At 38.8% G+C, this 18,657-nt stretch overlaps 1 protein-coding gene across 1 annotated transcript in view; it reads left to right on the forward strand.

Moving 5' to 3' along the window:
• Nucleotides 1–1,850: 1,850 nt before the first annotated feature.
• Nucleotides 1,851–18,657, forward strand: part of LOC129236093 (UNC93-like protein MFSD11) — a 59,375-nt gene continuing 42,568 nt past the window's right edge. Inside the window, exon 1 of the mRNA XM_054870297.1 lies at nucleotides 1,851–3,116. Coding sequence (XP_054726272.1) covers nucleotides 3,030–3,116 — 87 coding nt within the window. The 5' untranslated portion in view covers nucleotides 1,851–3,029. The remainder of the gene's footprint in view (nucleotides 3,117–18,657) is intronic.

An 18,657-nucleotide genomic window follows, 5' to 3' on the forward strand; every position in this document is an offset into this window, starting at 1 on the left:
GACAGTGTGGCCAAAAAAGCCTCCTCAGCACCGGTAACAAAAGATTCTGAAAAGAGAGCTATGCAATCAGCAATTAGACGATATCTCAACACCAAGACGAAACTACTCTTAGAATGGCTAATAAATTACACCCACTACCATACACTACCGTAAACCGAGAATATATATCCCCACAATACCCCGCCGGCGTATGGAAAACACAGATAAAACATTTCTCCCGTCTACGGCTTGGCCACTCTATTGACAAGCACGAACACATTTTGGCCGAGGAGCCATCTCTATTCTGCGTACACTGCGGAGGAGCTCTCTCCGTAAACCGCATATTTCAAGATTGCTCCGTTTTGGTAAAGGCCAGAAATCATTACTTTAGGAAGAACTGGATTGAACTATTAAAAAACCCTGCATCCGAAAATATAATCGCTATCAGCAGCTTTATAGAGCATATCCGAGCCCGAATTTAATTTAATTATTCATTTCCCATATTTAGTTTTTAGTATGTAAACACAAACATATCTTTTACTGCATTACAAAACAGTAGGACCAGCTTTAAATCTGCCAATTTATCTATCTCATTTAAACTGCCGAATGCTGCTAGTGATTTTCAAGCAGCAGTCTTTGCGATCCTGTAGGCATGCAAAATGCTTAGGGAACGCGGAAACGCGGGAGCGGGTGAGCTATTAACATTTTCTCCCATAGTCAATCCACGATCAAGGCTCAGAGAACACCATGTTGCAAAATGAAAGTGGTAAACTCCTATAAGGAGGAGATCAAATCTCTTGGGTGTGCAGGTAACATTTCTCTGATCTGGGCTCCAGGACATAGGAACATAGAGGGAATTGAAATTGCTGATGAGCATGCCAGGAAGCGGACTGAATTGGCCTCAGAGACCTCCTACCCAGTCATCGGCATCCCCCTGACAGTTGTTAAAGGGGAACTGCACAAATTATTTTTCAGAAGAGCGCAGAAAAGATGGAGCTCCATTTCTTCATATGCTATTTCGAAAACCCTTTGGTTCCAGTACAATATACGGAGCACTCAGAAAGTCTTTTAGACTCCTCGCCATTCAATTTCCAAACTCCTAGTTGTGTTTACTGGTCACACACATGGATAAGCTAGGGTTACAATTTAGCCGCCATTGCAGAAGCTGTGGGGACCTTTCAGAGAAGGAGGCTGTAGAACATTTTCACTGTCAATGTCCTGGTTTGGCAGCTAGACGCTTAAGATCACTGGGTGCTCCTTTCTTCGACAGCCTGGGGCAGTGCGCCAACCTAAATCCCATCAATCTTCTGCATTATATAAACAGCTCTGGCTGGCTGTATTGGTATCAAAACGGCGCTTTAGTGCTACTTGATGAGTGCCAGACTGACACTCATTTCACCTACTTGCCTACCTAGGACCAACTGTTTTTACATAATTTTTGCAGAGCTGGCAGCAGCCTTGGCAGTTAATGTTCGTTCCATATTTTTTTTATTTTATTTTATAAAGGTTTACATAACAATAAAATTATTATACAAACTAAAAGTAGTGCAGCATCGGAGGCTTTCGGCTGTTTTAATTAATTAATTTGTTAGTAAATAATAATAATTCTATTTTTAATTTTATTTTTAATTATTTTAAAACAACATCCAGGTGCGTATTTTGAAATACCATTTATGTAAAGCATTAATTTTTAACTGACTTTGTTGTCGTCATATGCTTTTGAATTATATATGAAATTCTATACTCTTTCTCAAAACGCAGGCTGGCAACATTAATTTAGGAAGTGTCTGGTTAATTTTTTCTGTACGTTTTTGCCAGTTTTCTATTTACTTTTTGCTCGTATGCTATTGACATATATTCGTCGGTATTTCTGTTGTTATACAAATCTCCAAAAACATTAGCTAGAGAACGTTTAGCATAATAATACATATACAATATAAATATGCAATAAAGGTTCTCTGTATCAAAGGGTTTGCGCGTCCGTATCCCTCTCCGAGCAACCAAATTGTTATCTATGAAAAGCAAGGTGCCAGCGCGCAATCGCTCTTCTGTGTGCAATACTTTGTGGGGTTGTGTATGGTCGCGCTCTTTGCGTTTGGGGCTGCTATATAGTATAATAGAATTGGAGCTTCAGACTCCAGTTCTCATTTCGCTTTTGCCTACTGACAACATCACAAGAGTCGTGTTTGCATTGCGTCGTTCTTTGTCCGAAACGTCGGTTCAGTTAACTTTATGTGCAGTCTCGCTGGTAGATGCTCATTCACCAACTTCATAAGCTTTGCATTTTAGTTTACACTTGGACGCTATCTAACCTGCCTTTCTTTTTAAATATTGCTTAATTATTAATTAAATAAGTGACTTTGTATAATTTTACTACATTACATACAAAAAGTGTGTATAAACTTCAAGAAAAGTGAAAAGCAGTCTAAGGTAAAAAACTTCCGTCAAACATTGGCATTAGCTAATAGTCGATGGGAAGTCGCAATCACCACCCACACACAAATAACCAACCCAACCACATTGCTACGGTTACTGAATCTTATGGTGCAGCTTTAAAAAATGCTTCGTGTTTTCTTTTTGCGCCGTTCGTCGAGATTTAATCTGCTTGACGTTGAATTTTAGAAACGTAAATAAGTGTGATGCAGTGCAAAAAAATAAACTGACGTGGTAGCATCAAATTCAATTTGAAATATACTTTTTTCGTATATCTAACTATCTGTAATTTACGCTAAAAAATCGGTTGTGAACATTTTACCTTCACATTGAAACGGATTTACGGTTTACGGACGAGCGAGGACGTGCGATTGCGGAAGTGTAGGCTGTTTCTAGTGGATATACATACGTGTGTCTGCGTAGCTGATATCGTCGGGCATACAATTTGTAACCGACCCACCACCACCATAACCGCCCACACTAAATAACCGACCTACACAAGTACAATATTAAACGTTTCGGACTGTGCTGAAGTGCTGAAATTGACGTCCTACACAATTATTTTGCATTTAAATTGAATTTGTATTTTACCATACGCACAACACATTAGCTGAAACATGGATTTGAAGTTCGTCAATGTCATTATATTGGGCTTCGGCTTTATGTTCGTATTCACGGCCTTCCAAACGATGGGCAACATTGAGGTAAGCATTTGTTGCAGTTGCTTCAACTAACTTTTTCATGTATGTATTATATCCTTGACTTTAATTGCGCGCATCCTTGACAGACACCAAGGACGAGGGATGTGTTGTGTGCTGTTGGTTGCACCCACATATTGATATGTGCCGTGAAGTTGTCGGCGTTGCTACTGTTAGAGCAATACAATGCAAAGTCTTCAATTGAACATATGCGCACAAATGTATACATAAATGAAATGAATGATAGAATAACTTGTATTCTGATTGATTTACATCCACTTATATGCACACATATGTACGATCGTATATCCTTAAAATGACGCACGTTCTAGTCGAGTAAGTTATGTGTGGCTTGGTGCGGTGTGAGCCTTTCGAATAAATAGATTATGAAATGTTATCGCAGTGTCAATGGCAACTCCAAAGTTCTTTCTGCCACACGGGAATAAACCTAAGCGTTATGCATTAAAAACAAAAAAAATCGCATCGAACAAAAAAAATGTAGGGCAAGCGCAGTCTACATATGTATGTACGTCTGGAATATATGCGCCAAGTTATACATACAAATGTATGTGCTTACTTACATACACACGCTCCCATACATACATACATATGAATTACCATACATACATATGAATTACCATACATACATTCCTGTCCATTCATAAAAAAGGAGCGCCAAGAATCCGTATTTTTATATTGGGCTATATGATTACGCAAATTGTAATAAATGTGCGGGTAGCCCGCAGGCAATGATTTGGATCACACACTTGGCTGTCTAGTAAAAGAAATGCTGCCTTGGCAATACGAATTTGCTTACAAGAACGTAGTAATTTATTTCAGTTGTTGCTGCTCCCTACTTCTGTCAGCCAAGCTAGTGAAATTTGTAGACATTCTTCATATAATTTTATGGCTTCCTATTTTATATTTCCAATGACTGGTTTTAAATAAATGAAGTGAACAATAGCGGAAAACACATAGGCCCATTAATGTGGAGAATGCCATAAATTTTCGAATGTCTCGATTCTTTCGCGCAGGGTTCACGCAGTAGTAAGTGAATTTTTACTTCACTCATGCCATAGTTTCGGAATTCATCTTTGTTTGCCACCTGAGAAAACGAAAAGTGTCAAAGGGAACTTTAAAGTAAATAATAGTTTATCGAATTTTTTAATAAAGGTTTTTTCCAATTTTTTTAATTTAATTTAAAATTATTAATTTAATTTTTTTAATTGATGTGGGGGGTTGGAATTAAAATGTACCTTTCCCTTGCAAGTAAGCATTATTGAATTTAATGGTAATTAGCTACAATTTTTCCAACGTAACATGGAATGGCTTGAAGAAGATCTCTCACCCCACACACCAGTTAAGATCTACACGGATGGATCTAAAGTGGATACCGGTGTAGGATCAGGATTATATTGCGAAAAGCTTTTTATCAGTGAGCCTTTAAACTACCGGATCACTGTGAAGGTTTAAGATGGTTAGAGATAAACAGATTATCATCAAAAGATATCTGAATTCTACAAGACAGCCAAACTGACCAACGGACTCTAGATGAATCATAATCATAATCAATAACATCAAGGAGTTTCTTACATCGTCGCTAATCTCTCGTTTTATTTTATGCTGGGTTCCAGGCTACAGAGATATACCAGGGAACTGTAGAGCTGACCAACTTGAAGAGAAGTTACCTGTATGCCGCACATAAATAATTTTATCGGGGTTACACTAGCAACTTGTAAGCTTCTTGTTATGGACGCGATAATCAAATCTGTATATCAAAGATGGATTAGTGCCAATATCTGTGAAATTGCTAGGCAAATATGGTCAAGTTAAATTTACGTCTATACAAGAACATTATAAAATTGAGTAGACTTGAAATTAGGGGCCCTCACAGGCACAGGACATTGTCTTATAGGAAATCACCTAAGGAGATAGGCGTTTACATGTACGATTTCTGTCGTAGCTGCAGGAATGAGGAGGAGTTGGGAACAATGCAACACGTTTTTTTGCACATGCCCGGCTCTAGCCAAAAGCAGGAATCTATATTTAGGGCCCTACTTAATGAATGTGGAAAAACTATACACTTTAGGTATCAACAAACTTTTGCGCTTTGTCCAAAGCTCAGGATGGCTCAATCTGGAAGGGAAAATGAAGCCCAGCCCCTCCGGCTCACAACGGACCCATTTCGTGGTCTAAGTGGCATCGCTGTTCCTATGTGCGATGTGGCTGCCAAATCTACTTACCTAACGTAACACGGATTTCTAAAAGTCTATTTATATTAAAATACGCGCAAGATCTGTGGGTGTTTTGCCCTTAAGTCTTCTTGGTTGAAGTTCCCTTTCCGGTATTAGTCTCATTTTTAGGGTTTTGTGCTCTAGTAGTCGCAAGATATGCTTAGCTGTTTAATTGACTGTGTCTATGCCAAGTTCGTGGTGAATATCGTAATTTCTTATGTACTAATCAGCGTTTGTGATTGTTCTTAGTATCTTAGATGGACTTCTCTGTATAATTTGTAGGTTAGATTTACTGGCAGTCCCCTATATTTATAGTTGTTGTTGTTTTAGCAGCATACTGAAGTGACATTCCTTGGTCAGATATAAATCCGGGTCGTTCCGGTAACGTAGAACCGACTGTCGTGGGAACGCTATTTATATTTATAGTCCTTTGAGTTCATGTATATTACTTTTCTTGAAATTTTTCTCTCTGCAGCGAATTCGCTGAAATTAAGTTACTGGCAAGTTACTGGGTAATTTTTACATGAACAGACCTAATGTAAATCTATAGATTTGAAAATATGGTTTGAATATCTTCCCTTTAGTTATAATATAATAAAATTTCATTTTTTTCTCAGTATTGTTACAAATTACAAATTCTTTGATTATTTTCAAGCAGTTGAAAAGATATTGCTTCTACACTTTCACTTTTTCGTTACTTTTATAGCTTTATGACTTCCATATCGAATATTTTCCTTTGCCTGAGGCTACGTTGACCTAAATAAATTAATAAACGCACACACACATACATATATGTTATCGATTGGAAATTAGTTCGTTTTTATATTATATAACCTTTAGTGTTTTCATACTTTACTTACCTCTCGACACGCAAGATTGTGAAAATTCGAGCATGACGCACGGTCCCAATATTTTAAAATTACAGCCGAACATTTTATAATATCATATACCAGTGGGTCGAATTTCCGTGTAGAAGTATTGTAATAATAATATGCAGTGGCGTAGATAAGTGCAATGCTATAAAAACGATACATATAAGCGCTAATGGGAGTAATAATCACTCGCCACAAAATCAAGATAACCAAATACAATGTTATTGTACATAAGGTTCCTTCCAGTTATGAAACAGCATCAAGACGGACACCACAAGTAGGAGGAGGAGCTCGGTTAAACACCCAAAAAGGAAGTAAGCGCAATATATAACACCCATATAATCTTCCTTCAATGTGTCGATTATCGTTATCGTTTAGTCTTGGGTTTACCCAGTGCCGCAAAAAACTTCTCATAAAAATCATTTATCGTTTAGAAGGGGCAGGCTCTCTATTTCAAGACGCACACCATAACGAAGAGAAGAGATTCAAACACCTAATAAATAAGTGTATTTGTGCTCGTATAACTATTGTTTCGTTCTCTTCAAAGCCTGGGGAGTGGATCTAAAGCGGGCGAATATGGTGGCTTTGGAACTGTATATGTAAATGGGTCGAGTTTTTGGTCATATGCTCAATAATAAAGAGTACAGAGTGAGTGCAAAAAGCAGCAGTTGTACCGTAACAAACCTAGAAAGAATTTATAAAGCATTTTAAATTTTCCAGTATCTTAAGGTTAAATGTTTAACTATCACATAATTTCTTATTTTTTCTTATAGTCGAAAGCCGATAATGATTGTGTATAAACATAAACAAATATAGAATCACCCTACTTTTTCGTATATTCATTATCTCTTCCACCTAAGTAGTTCGTTTTGCAGCAATGAATGCAATGTCATCCTGCTCATACATCTTTGAAACGATCCGTTTTGGTATTGATTTCACTAAATTTTGCAACAAAGTATGCTGCAAATTTTTCCAAGCTTCTTTAACGTCCAATTTAAGCTTTAGTATCAAATCGGGACTTCATGCAGGCCACTTTTTAAGCGAAAAATGCTGTCTTTATCCATTTTATCATCCAAAAATGAGATGAGAGCAACGTCCAATATATTTTAGAATTCGTTGTGATCGACATAAAGTAAATATTTGCTTTTCCTCTTGATGAAAATTCCGTCCACACCATAATTCTGCTGCCGACAAAGTCTGTGTTGCGTTAAATGTGAACGATGTGCCTGGTTGTCACTGGAAGACCCAGCTTCTCTTTCATTTGGGTCGAATTAAAAAAAAAACTTTTTGTGGCTTTCTTTTTAATTTGGTTAATTTAGCGGTTAGTCAGTTTTTATTGCCTTTCATAGGCTTTCTCTTGCCATAAGTTTTACCTCTTTTTAAAAAGAGCGCACCATTGCCTCTGATCTTCCGATTCTTTGTCCAACCTCTCGATTTTATTAGCCCTCCTTATGGCACATGTTGATTTGAACCTTTTCAGAGTCATTAAGATATTTTCCCTTGGGTATTTTGTTAAAAAGCATATTATTAAAATAATTTTGCACTTGATTTGTTAAAAAAAACTTACCAATTATCAATTGAACGCAAAAAAGGTTATTTTTTAAGCACTTCAATGTTTTCGGATTTCTTATTCAGGTGCGTTTAAAAGAATATTTCTTATTTTTAGTATAACTAAACTTCCTCTGCTTTGCGCGCACCTTCTCCAAATTTATTACACCAAGCGATGATAGGGCTTCCTCAACTTGATCCTTCCATCGGAGGCATGGTCTTCCCCTACGTCGTTGTCCTCTCACTTGTCATCTGAACACCTTCTTTGCTGGAGCTTCTGCGTCTATACGCTCGACATGGCCCAGCTAGCGCAACCGCTGAATATTGATGCGCTCCGCTATGTCAACCTCGTCGTAGTGCTCATACAGCTCGTAGTTAATTCGGCAGTAGTAGTTATTGCCAACACGAAGAGGACCGAAGATTTTCCGAAGAATATTTCTTTCGAATACTCCAAGAGGTGCTGCATCAGTCTGCGACACGACCCATGCTTCAGGGCCATAGAATAGCACGGGCAAGATGAGCGCCTTGTAGAGTGCTAGTTTTGCCGGGCGAGAGAGGTCCCTGCTACGCATTTACTTACTGAGACGATAGTAGCACCTATTAGCTGGCGTGATTCGTCAGTTTATCTCCAGGCTGATATCGTTTGTTGTTGTGACGGTGATGCCAAGATATATAAATTCTTTGACGATTTCAAAGGTATAGTTGTCCGCTGAAATGCTGGATCCAAAACGGCTCGTATCTTTTCTAGTGGACTGCATATACTTTGCCTTACCCTCGGTAAACGCTAGACCCACTCTATTTGACTCTCCTTCGATAGCGGAAAATGCTGCGGTAACATCTTGCTTGCAGTTCCTTATGATGTCAATGTCATCACTATTTGGTGAAAATAGTGCCATTTCGATGAACAGCGGCTCTCCGCAGTAGGCCTTCCATGAGGTATTAAAAGCTTCGAAGAGGTTTTTTCTTACCTTGACAGAGCTGGACGTGTTGCTCAATGTCATTTTGCAAAGTCGAATAAGTTCTACGGGAATACTGAACTCAGACATTATGGCATATTGGCGATCCCTTATCGGGTTATCGAAAGCAGCCTTAGGATCGACAAAGAGGTAATGGATTATGTCGTTATCTTTTTCCTGGGTTTTTTCCAGAATTTCGCGTGGTGTGGGGATTTGGTCGATGGTGGACTTCCCAGGTCTAAAACTACATTGATAAGGCCCAATCAGTGAGCTGAGGGGGCGATAAGACTGATCCCCCGGTAGTTGGCGCATATAGTAGCGTCACATTTCTTCAACACAGGACAAAGGACACTGATATTCCAATCATTTGGCATGCTTTCTCCTAGCCATATTTTACTCATAAGCTGATGCGGAGTCCATCTGCTTCGGCTGAATTATTGTTCTTCAGTCGCTGAATAGCGACACTGGCAAGATCTAGCTAGGTGGGAGAATATCCACTCCGTCGTCTTCAACTGGTGGTACCGGGTTCATTTCGCTAACACTACCACCAGCCAGTAATTTAGAGAAATGTTCCTTCCATAATTTCAGTATCAGCTTCGTATATTTAATCAGATTTCCATTTTCATTTGTACAAGAAGATACTCTGGGTTTGTAACCTTCGGTTAGACGCTTGACCTGCTGATACAATTTTTTTGCATCGTTCCTGTCCCGGTATGTAGGTAGGTATAGTGGTTGTCGGTTGACACACCTAGGCCTGCTGTAGGCCCTTTGTGATACCACCATAGAAAGTGTTCTATAGTATCTTCTTCTTCAATGTCGTTACAGCATCTGCAATAGTTGTTATAGGGTGCTCCCAGACAAGCATGCCTACCAATCAGACAATACCCTGTTAGGACCCCTATGTAGAAGATTTCTCATATTCTTCCTGTTTAGTTCTTTCTGGGCCGATTGGCTATCTGAATTTATGTTTATATCTCTGTTTGCTATAGTCCTCAATCCCAGCTTATGCAGAGACTAGCACCTCTTTGAATACTTTCTAGGCGTTTTACTGTTGTTCTTTTCTCAAGTGTTGGCCACCAGACTAAGACACCATATGTCATGATAAGCCGTACCTCTGCTGTATATAGCCAGTGTACCATTTTTGGGGTTAGGCCCCATTTTGCACCCACAATTCCTTTGCATGTATAGAGTGCTGTGGCTGCTTTTTTTACTCTATCATTAAGCGTTTGTTTCCTGTCTCGGTACACTTCGGGTACCTCTGTACATATCGATAATGTTTAAATAAAACAAAACAGAGTTAAATTTCAGCAAATTTATTTTATCTGCTTCAAAATATGATCCGTCTGAAGCAACACACATGTGCCAACGTTTAACCCAGTCCTCCATGCACCCCTGGTAGGCCGACGAAGGGATGGCCTTGAGCTTCTTCGTCGCATTATCTTTGATCTCCTCTATCGACTGAAATCTCCTTCCACGAAGTTATAAAGTTAAAGTTATAACTTGGGAAACAAAAAGAAGTCGCACGGGGCCATATCAGGTGAATGCGGGCTTTGCACGACGATATTTACTTGGTTTTTGGTTAAATAATCCAGCACAATTTGGGGTCGATGCGATGGCTCGTTATCATCATGCAAAATCCAAGAATTGTTTGCCCACATTTCCGGCCGTTTGTGGCGTACATCATCTTTCAAACGCTTCAAAACGAATAAATAGTGACGGATATGTGTCTTACAGTCCTACCAACATAAGAAATTGGGTATATATACAATTATAATAATCAATCAGCATTATAAAAGAAATAAATACCCATATAATATTTGGTTATCAAAAGAATAAACAAATTATAAAGTATTTCTAAGTGGCTTATGTTTAGGCACTAAATACGTTTATAAGTACACTAGCAAACCCGGCCCCCTTCGCTGGGCACACTAAAATAGAATAGATATGGTTTAGAACAGAAAAAATATGGTTTTCATATTATTTATTTCTTTATTCTTTATTCAAGCGCTTTGGCATAAACAATATTTTTTGTTTTTCTATTTGTTTTTGAGTAAATATAAAATATAAATTGAAAATCAGGAAAAAAGAAGATTGTTTTTAAATTTCAAATCAACGCATATGAATAACTAAGAAACAATCGTCTTTTTTCCTGATCATCCATGAATTTTTCGTTTCAATTTATAAGTTTTATTAAGCATTGGAGCTTTTTTAACCATTATCCATTTATATTTTTCAAAAAAAAAAAACGAAAAAAAATTGTGTTTTCCACGAACACATAATTTCATTCGGATTTCACATTAAATTCTCAAATTTCGTAAGAAATTATTCACTGTTCCAAAATCCACTCCAAAAAAATTCACAAACAATTTTTACATGTTGCACTTACGTTTTTTCCTTATGGCATCCAAATCAGAAAGAAATATTGACACATTGTAACTCACACTGTCAATTTGACAGTTCAGTTCCACCCCAAGCGTTAAAAAAGTAAGCGACATTATGGCTGGCTCAAAAGAACGCTGTACCCGTTGCCACTGCTCCGAATTACAATCAAACTTTACGAAACCCATTTTCAATACGTACTTAACAATGTGCATAAGTTTGGTTTAATCCGGTGCAAAGACACGGCGGGTCCACGTTTTGGCATATATTTCCAGACCCTAGTCATCAATAGGTATGAAAATTACCCCGTATTAAAGCACTTATCAACAGCTTTCATTTGATACCCATATTGTACATACACAACCAAAGGTTAGCCGGGTCCACGTTTTGACCTATATCTCGAGACCCCAGTCACGTAGCGGCATGAAAAATACTCTGTACTAAGACATTCACCAACAGCTCCAATTTGATACCCATATTGCACATACACGTCCGAAGGTTACCCGGGTCCACGTTTTGACCTATATCTCGAGACCCTATCTACCAATAGGTATTCAAACTATACGGAAATCATCTTCAATACCTACTTAACAATGTGTGTAAGTTTGGTTTAATTCGGTTCAAAGACACGGCGGATCCACGTTTTGGCATATATTTCGAGACCCTAGTCATCAATAGGTATGAAAATTACCCCGTATTAAAGCACTTATCAACAGCTTTCATTTGATATCCATATTGTACAAACACATTCTAGGGTCCACGTTTTGGTCTCTATCTCGAGACCCTAGTCACGGAGCGGCATGAAAGATACTCTGAACTAAAGCACTCACCAACAGCTTCCATTTGATACCCATATTGTACATACACATCCGAAGGTTACCCGGGTCCACGTTTTACCTATATCTCGAGCCCTATCCACCAATAGGTATCCAAACTATACGGAAACCATCTTCAATACCTTCTTAGCATTCTGTGTAAGTTTGGTTTAATTCGGTGCAGACACGGCCGGTTAGCGAACACACACAAAAAGTTGACTTTATTTTATATATAAGATATTTCTCAGGTTGTGTCCGAAAAATCCAAATATCTTACGGAACCCTATTTTTTTCCAAAATAAAATGTAATCCATGTTACTCTTGAATAATGTAGTTTTCGAATGGTGAAAGAATTTTTAAAATCGGTCCAGTAGTTTTTGAGCCTATTCGTTACAAACAAACAAACAAACAAACAAAGTTTTCCTCTTTATAATATTAGTATAGATATAAGTAGATTTATGAGTAAATTTTTTGTAACCTTTTCAGAGTCATTAAGATATTTTCCCTTGGGTATTTTGTTAAAAATCATATTATTAAAATAATTTTGCACTTGATTTGTTAAAAAAAACTTACCAATTATCAATTGAACGCAAAAAAGGTTATTTTTTAAGCACTTCAATGTTTTCGGATTTCTTATTCAGGTGCGTTTAAAAGAATATTTCTTATTTTTAGTATAACTAAACTTCCTCTGCTTTGCGCGCACCTTCTCCAAATTTATTACACCAAGCGATGATAGGGCTTCCTCAACTTGATCCTTCCATCGGAGGCATGGTCTTCCCCTACGTCGTTGTCCTCTCACTTGTCATCTGAACACCTTCTTTGCTGGAGCTTCTGCGTCTATACGCTCGACATGGCCCAGCTAGCGCAACCGCTGAATATTGATGCGCTCCGCTATGTCAACCTCGTCGTAGTGCTCATACAGCTCGTAGTTAATTCGGCAGTAGTAGTTATTGCCAACACGAAGAGGACCGAAGATTTTCCGAAGAATATTTCTTTCGAATACTCCAAGAGGTGCTGCATCAGTCTGCGACACGACCCATGCTTCAGCGCCATAGAATAGCACGGGCAAGATGAGCGCCTTGTAGAGTGCTAGTTTTGCCGGGCGAGAGAGGTCCCTGCTACGCATTTACTTACTGAGACGATAGTAGCACCTATTAGCTGGCGTGATTCGTCAGTTTATCTCCAGGCTGATATCGTTTGTTGTTGTGACGGTGATGCCAAGATATATAAATTCTTTGACGATTTCAAAGGTATAGTTGTCCGCTGAAATGCTGGATCCAAAACGGCTCGTATCTTTTCTAGTGGACTGCATATACTTTGCCTTACCCTCGGTAAACGCTAGACCCACTCTATTTGACTCTCCTTCGATAGCGGAAAATGCTGCGGTAACATCTTGCTTGCAGTTCCTTATGATGTCAATGTCATCACTATTTGGTGAAAATAGTGCCATTTCGATGAACAGCGGCTCTCCGCAGTAGGCCTTCCATGAGGTATTAAAAGCTTCGAAGAGGTTTTTTCTTACCTTGACAGAGCTGGACGTGTTGCTCAATGTCATTTTGCAAAGTCGAATAAGTTCTACGGGAATACTGAACTCAGACATTATGGCATATTGGCGATCCCTTATCGGGTTATCGAAAGCAGCCTTAGGATCGACAAAGAGGTAATGGATTATGTCGTTATCTTTTTCCTGGGTTTTTTCCAGAATTTCGCGTGGTGTGGGGATTTGGTCGATGGTGGACTTCCCAGGTCTAAAACTACATTGATAAGGCCCAATCAGTGAGCTGAGGGGGCGATAAGACTGATCCCCCGGTAGTTGGCGCATATAGTAGCGTCACATTTCTTCAACACAGGACAAAGGACACTGATATTCCAATCATTTGGCATGCTTTCTCCTAGCCATATTTTACTCATAAGCTGATGCGGAGTCCATCTGCTTCGGCTGAATTATTGTTCTTCAGTCGCTGAATAGCGACACTGGCAAGATCTAGCTAGGTGGGAGAATATCCACTCCGTCGTCTTCAACTGGTGGTACCGGGTTCATTTCGCTAACACTACCACCAGCCAGTAATTTAGAGAAATGTTCCTTCCATAATTTCAGTATCAGCTTCGTATATTTAATCAGATTTCCATTTTCATTTGTACAAGAAGATACTCTGGGTTTGTAACCTTCGGTTAGACGCTTGACCTGCTGATACAATTTTTTTGCATCGTTCCTGTCCCGGTATGTAGGTAGGTATAGTGGCTGTCGGTTGACACACCTAGGCCTGCTGTAGGCCCTTTGTGATACCACCATAGAAAGTGTTCTATAGTATCTTCTTCTTCAATGTCGTTACAGCATCTGCAATAGTTGTTATAGGGTGCTCCCAGACAAGCATGCCTACCAATCAGACAATACCCTGTTAGGACCCCTATGTAGAAGATTTCTCATATTCTTCCTGTTTAGTTCTTTCTGGGCCGATTGGCTATCTGAATTTATGTTTATATCTCTGTTTGCTATAGTCCTCAATCCCAGCTTATGCAGAGACTAGCACCTCTTTGAATACTTTCTAGGCGTTTTACTGTTGTTCTTTTCTCAAGTGTTGGCCACCAGACTAAGACACCATATGTCATGATAAGCCGTACCTCTGCTGTATATAGCCAGTGTACCATTTTTGGGGTTAGGCCCCATTTTGCACCCACAATTCCTTTGCATGTATAGAGTGCTGTGGCTGCTTTTTTTACTCTATCATTAAGCGTTTGTTTCCTGTCTCGGTACACTTCGGGTACCTCTGTACATATCGATAATGTTTAAATAAAACAAAACAGAGTTAAATTTCAGCAAATTTATTTTATCTGCTTCAAAATATGATCCGTCTGAAGCAACACACATGTGCCAACGTTTAACCCAGTCCTCCATGCACCCCTGGTAGGCCGACGAAGGGATGGCCTTGAGCTTCTTCGTCGCATTATCTTTGATCTCCTCTATCGACTGAAATCTCCTTCCACGAAGTTATAAAGTTAAAGTTATAACTTGGGAAACAAAAAGAAGTCGCACGGGGCCATATCAGGTGAATGCGGGCTTTGCACGACGATATTTACTTGGTTTTTGGTTAAATAATCCAGCACAATTTGGGGTCGATGCGATGGCTCGTTATCATCATGCAAAATCCAAGAATTGTTTGCCCACATTTCCGGCCGTTTGTGGCGTACATCATCTTTCAAACGCTTCAAAACGAATAAATAGTGACGGATATGTGTCTTACAGTCCTACCAACATAAGAAATTGGGTATATATACAATTATAATAATCAATCAGCATTATAAAAGAAATAAATACCCATATAATATTTGGTTATCAAAAGAATAAACAAATTATAAAGTATTTCTAAGTGGCTTATGTTTAGGCACTAAATACGTTTATAAGTACACTAGCAAACCCGGCCCCCTTCGCTGGGCACACTAAAATAGAATAGATATGGTTTAGAACAGAAAAAATATGGTTTTCATATTATTTATTTCTTTATTCTTTATTCAAGCGCTTTGGCATAAACAATATTTTTTGTTTTTCTATTTGTTTTTGAGTAAATATAAAATATAAATTGAAAATCAGGAAAAAAGAAGATTGTTTTTAAATTTCAAATCAACGCATATGAATAACTAAGAAACAATCGTCTTTTTTCCTGATCATCCATGAATTTTTCGTTTCAATTTATAAGTTTTATTAAGCATTGGAGCTTTTTTAACCATTATCCATTTATATTTTTCAAAAAAAAAAAACGAAAAAAAATTGTGTTTTCCACGAACACATAATTTCATTCGGATTTCACATTAAATTCTCAAATTTCGTAAGAAATTATTCACTGTTCCAAAATCCACTCCAAAAAAATTCACAAACAATTTTTACATGTTGCACTTACGTTTTTTCCTTATGGCATCCAAATCAGAAAGAAATATTGACACATTGTAACTCACACTGTCAATTTGACAGTTCAGTTCCACCCCAAGCGTTAAAAAAGTAAGCGACATTATGGCTGGCTCAAAAGAACGCTGTACCCGTTGCCACTGCTCCGAATTACAATCAAACTTTACGAAACCCATTTTCAATACGTACTTAACAATGTGCATAAGTTTGGTTTAATCCGGTGCAAAGACACGGCGGGTCCACGTTTTGGCATATATTTCCAGACCCTAGTCATCAATAGGTATGAAAATTACCCCGTATTAAAGCACTTATCAACAGCTTTCATTTGATACCCATATTGTACATACACAACCAAAGGTTAGCCGGGTCCACGTTTTGACCTATATCTCGAGACCCCAGTCACGTAGCGGCATGAAAAATACTCTGTACTAAGACATTCACCAACAGCTCCAATTTGATACCCATATTGCACATACACGTCCGAAGGTTACCCGGGTCCACGTTTTGACCTATATCTCGAGACCCTATCTACCAATAGGTATTCAAACTATACGGAAATCATCTTCAATACCTACTTAACAATGTGTGTAAGTTTGGTTTAATTCGGTTCAAAGACACGGCGGATCCACGTTTTGGCATATATTTCGAGACCCTAGTCATCAATAGGTATGAAAATTACCCCGTATTAAAGCACTTATCAACAGCTTTCATTTGATATCCATATTGTACAAACACATTCTAGGGTCCACGTTTTGGTCTCTATCTCGAGACCCTAGTCACGGAGCGGCATGAAAGATACTCTGAACTAAAGCACTCACCAACAGCTTCCATTTGATACCCATATTGTACATACACATCCGAAGGTTACCCGGGTCCACGTTTTACCTATATCTCGAGCCCTATCCACCAATAGGTATCCAAACTATACGGAAACCATCTTCAATACCTTCTTAGCATTCTGTGTAAGTTTGGTTTAATTCGGTGCAGACACGGCCGGTTAGCGAACACACACAAAAAGTTGACTTTATTTTATATATAAGATATTTCTCAGGTTGTGTCCGAAAAATCCAAATATCTTACGGAACCCTATTTTTTTCCAAAATAAAATGTAATCCATGTTACTCTTGAATAATGTAGTTTTCGAATGGTGAAAGAATTTTTAAAATCGGTCCAGTAGTTTTTGAGCCTATTCGTTACAAACAAACAAACAAACAAACAAAGTTTTCCTCTTTATAATATTAGTATAGATATAAGTAGATTTATGAGTAAATTTTTTGTAACCTTTTCAGAGTCATTAAGATATTTTCCCTTGGGTATTTTGTTAAAAATCATATTATTAAAATAATTTTGCACTTGATTTGTTAAAAAAAACTTACCAATTATCAATTGAACGCAAAAAAGGTTATTTTTTAAGCACTTCAATGTTTTCGGATTTCTTATTCAGGTGCGTTTAAAAGAATATTTCTTATTTTTAGTATAACTAAACTTCCTCTGCTTTGCGCGCACCTTCTCCAAATTTATTACACCAAGCGATGATAGGGCTTCCTCAACTTGATCCTTCCATCGGAGGCATGGTCTTCCCCTACGTCGTTGTCCTCTCACTTGTCATCTGAACACCTTCTTTGCTGGAGCTTCTGCGTCTATACGCTCGACATGGCCCAGCTAGCGCAACCGCTGAATATTGATGCGCTCCGCTATGTCAACCTCGTCGTAGTGCTCATACAGCTCGTAGTTAATTCGGCAGTAGTAGTTATTGCCAACACGAAGAGGACCGAAGATTTTCCGAAGAATATTTCTTTCGAATACTCCAAGAGGTGCTGCATCAGTCTGCGACACGACCCATGCTTCAGCGCCATAGAATAGCACGGGCAAGATGAGCGCCTTGTAGAGTGCTAGTTTTGCCGGGCGAGAGAGGTCCCTGCTACGCATTTACTTACTGAGACGATAGTAGCACCTATTAGCTGGCGTGATTCGTCAGTTTATCTCCAGGCTGATATCGTTTGTTGTTGTGACGGTGATGCCAAGATATATAAATTCTTTGACGATTTCAAAGGTATAGTTGTCCGCTGAAATGCTGGATCCAAAACGGCTCGTATCTTTTCTAGTGGACTGCATATACTTTGCCTTACCCTCGGTAAACGCTAGACCCACTCTATTTGACTCTCCTTCGATAGCGGAAAATGCTGCGGTAACATCTTGCTTGCAGTTCCTTATGATGTCAATGTCATCACTATTTGGTGAAAATAGTGCCATTTCGATGAACAGCGGCTCTCCGCAGTAGGCCTTCCATGAGGTATTAAAAGCTTCGAAGAGGTTTTTTCTTACCTTGACAGAGCTGGACGTGTTGCTCAATGTCATTTTGCAAAGTCGAATAAGTTCTACGGGAATACTGAACTCAGACATTATGGCATATTGGCGATCCCTTATCGGGTTATCGAAAGCAGCCTTAGGATCGACAAAGAGGTAATGGATTATGTCGTTATCTTTTTCCTGGGTTTTTTCCAGAATTTCGCGTGGTGTGGGGATTTGGTCGATGGTGGACTTCCCAGGTCTAAAACTACATTGATAAGGCCCAATCAGTGAGCTGAGGGGGCGATAAGACTGATCCCCCGGTAGTTGGCGCATATAGTAGCGTCACATTTCTTCAACACAGGACAAAGGACACTGATATTCCAATCATTTGGCATGCTTTCTCCTAGCCATATTTTACTCATAAGCTGATGCGGAGTCCATCTGCTTCGGCTGAATTATTGTTCTTCAGTCGCTGAATAGCGACACTGGCAAGATCTAGCTAGGTGGGAGAATATCCACTCCGTCGTCTTCAACTGGTGGTACCGGGTTC

Source organism: Anastrepha obliqua, chromosome 1, assembly GCF_027943255.1.
Source record: "Anastrepha obliqua isolate idAnaObli1 chromosome 1, idAnaObli1_1.0, whole genome shotgun sequence".
Lineage (NCBI taxonomy): Eukaryota > Metazoa > Arthropoda > Insecta > Diptera > Tephritidae > Anastrepha > Anastrepha obliqua.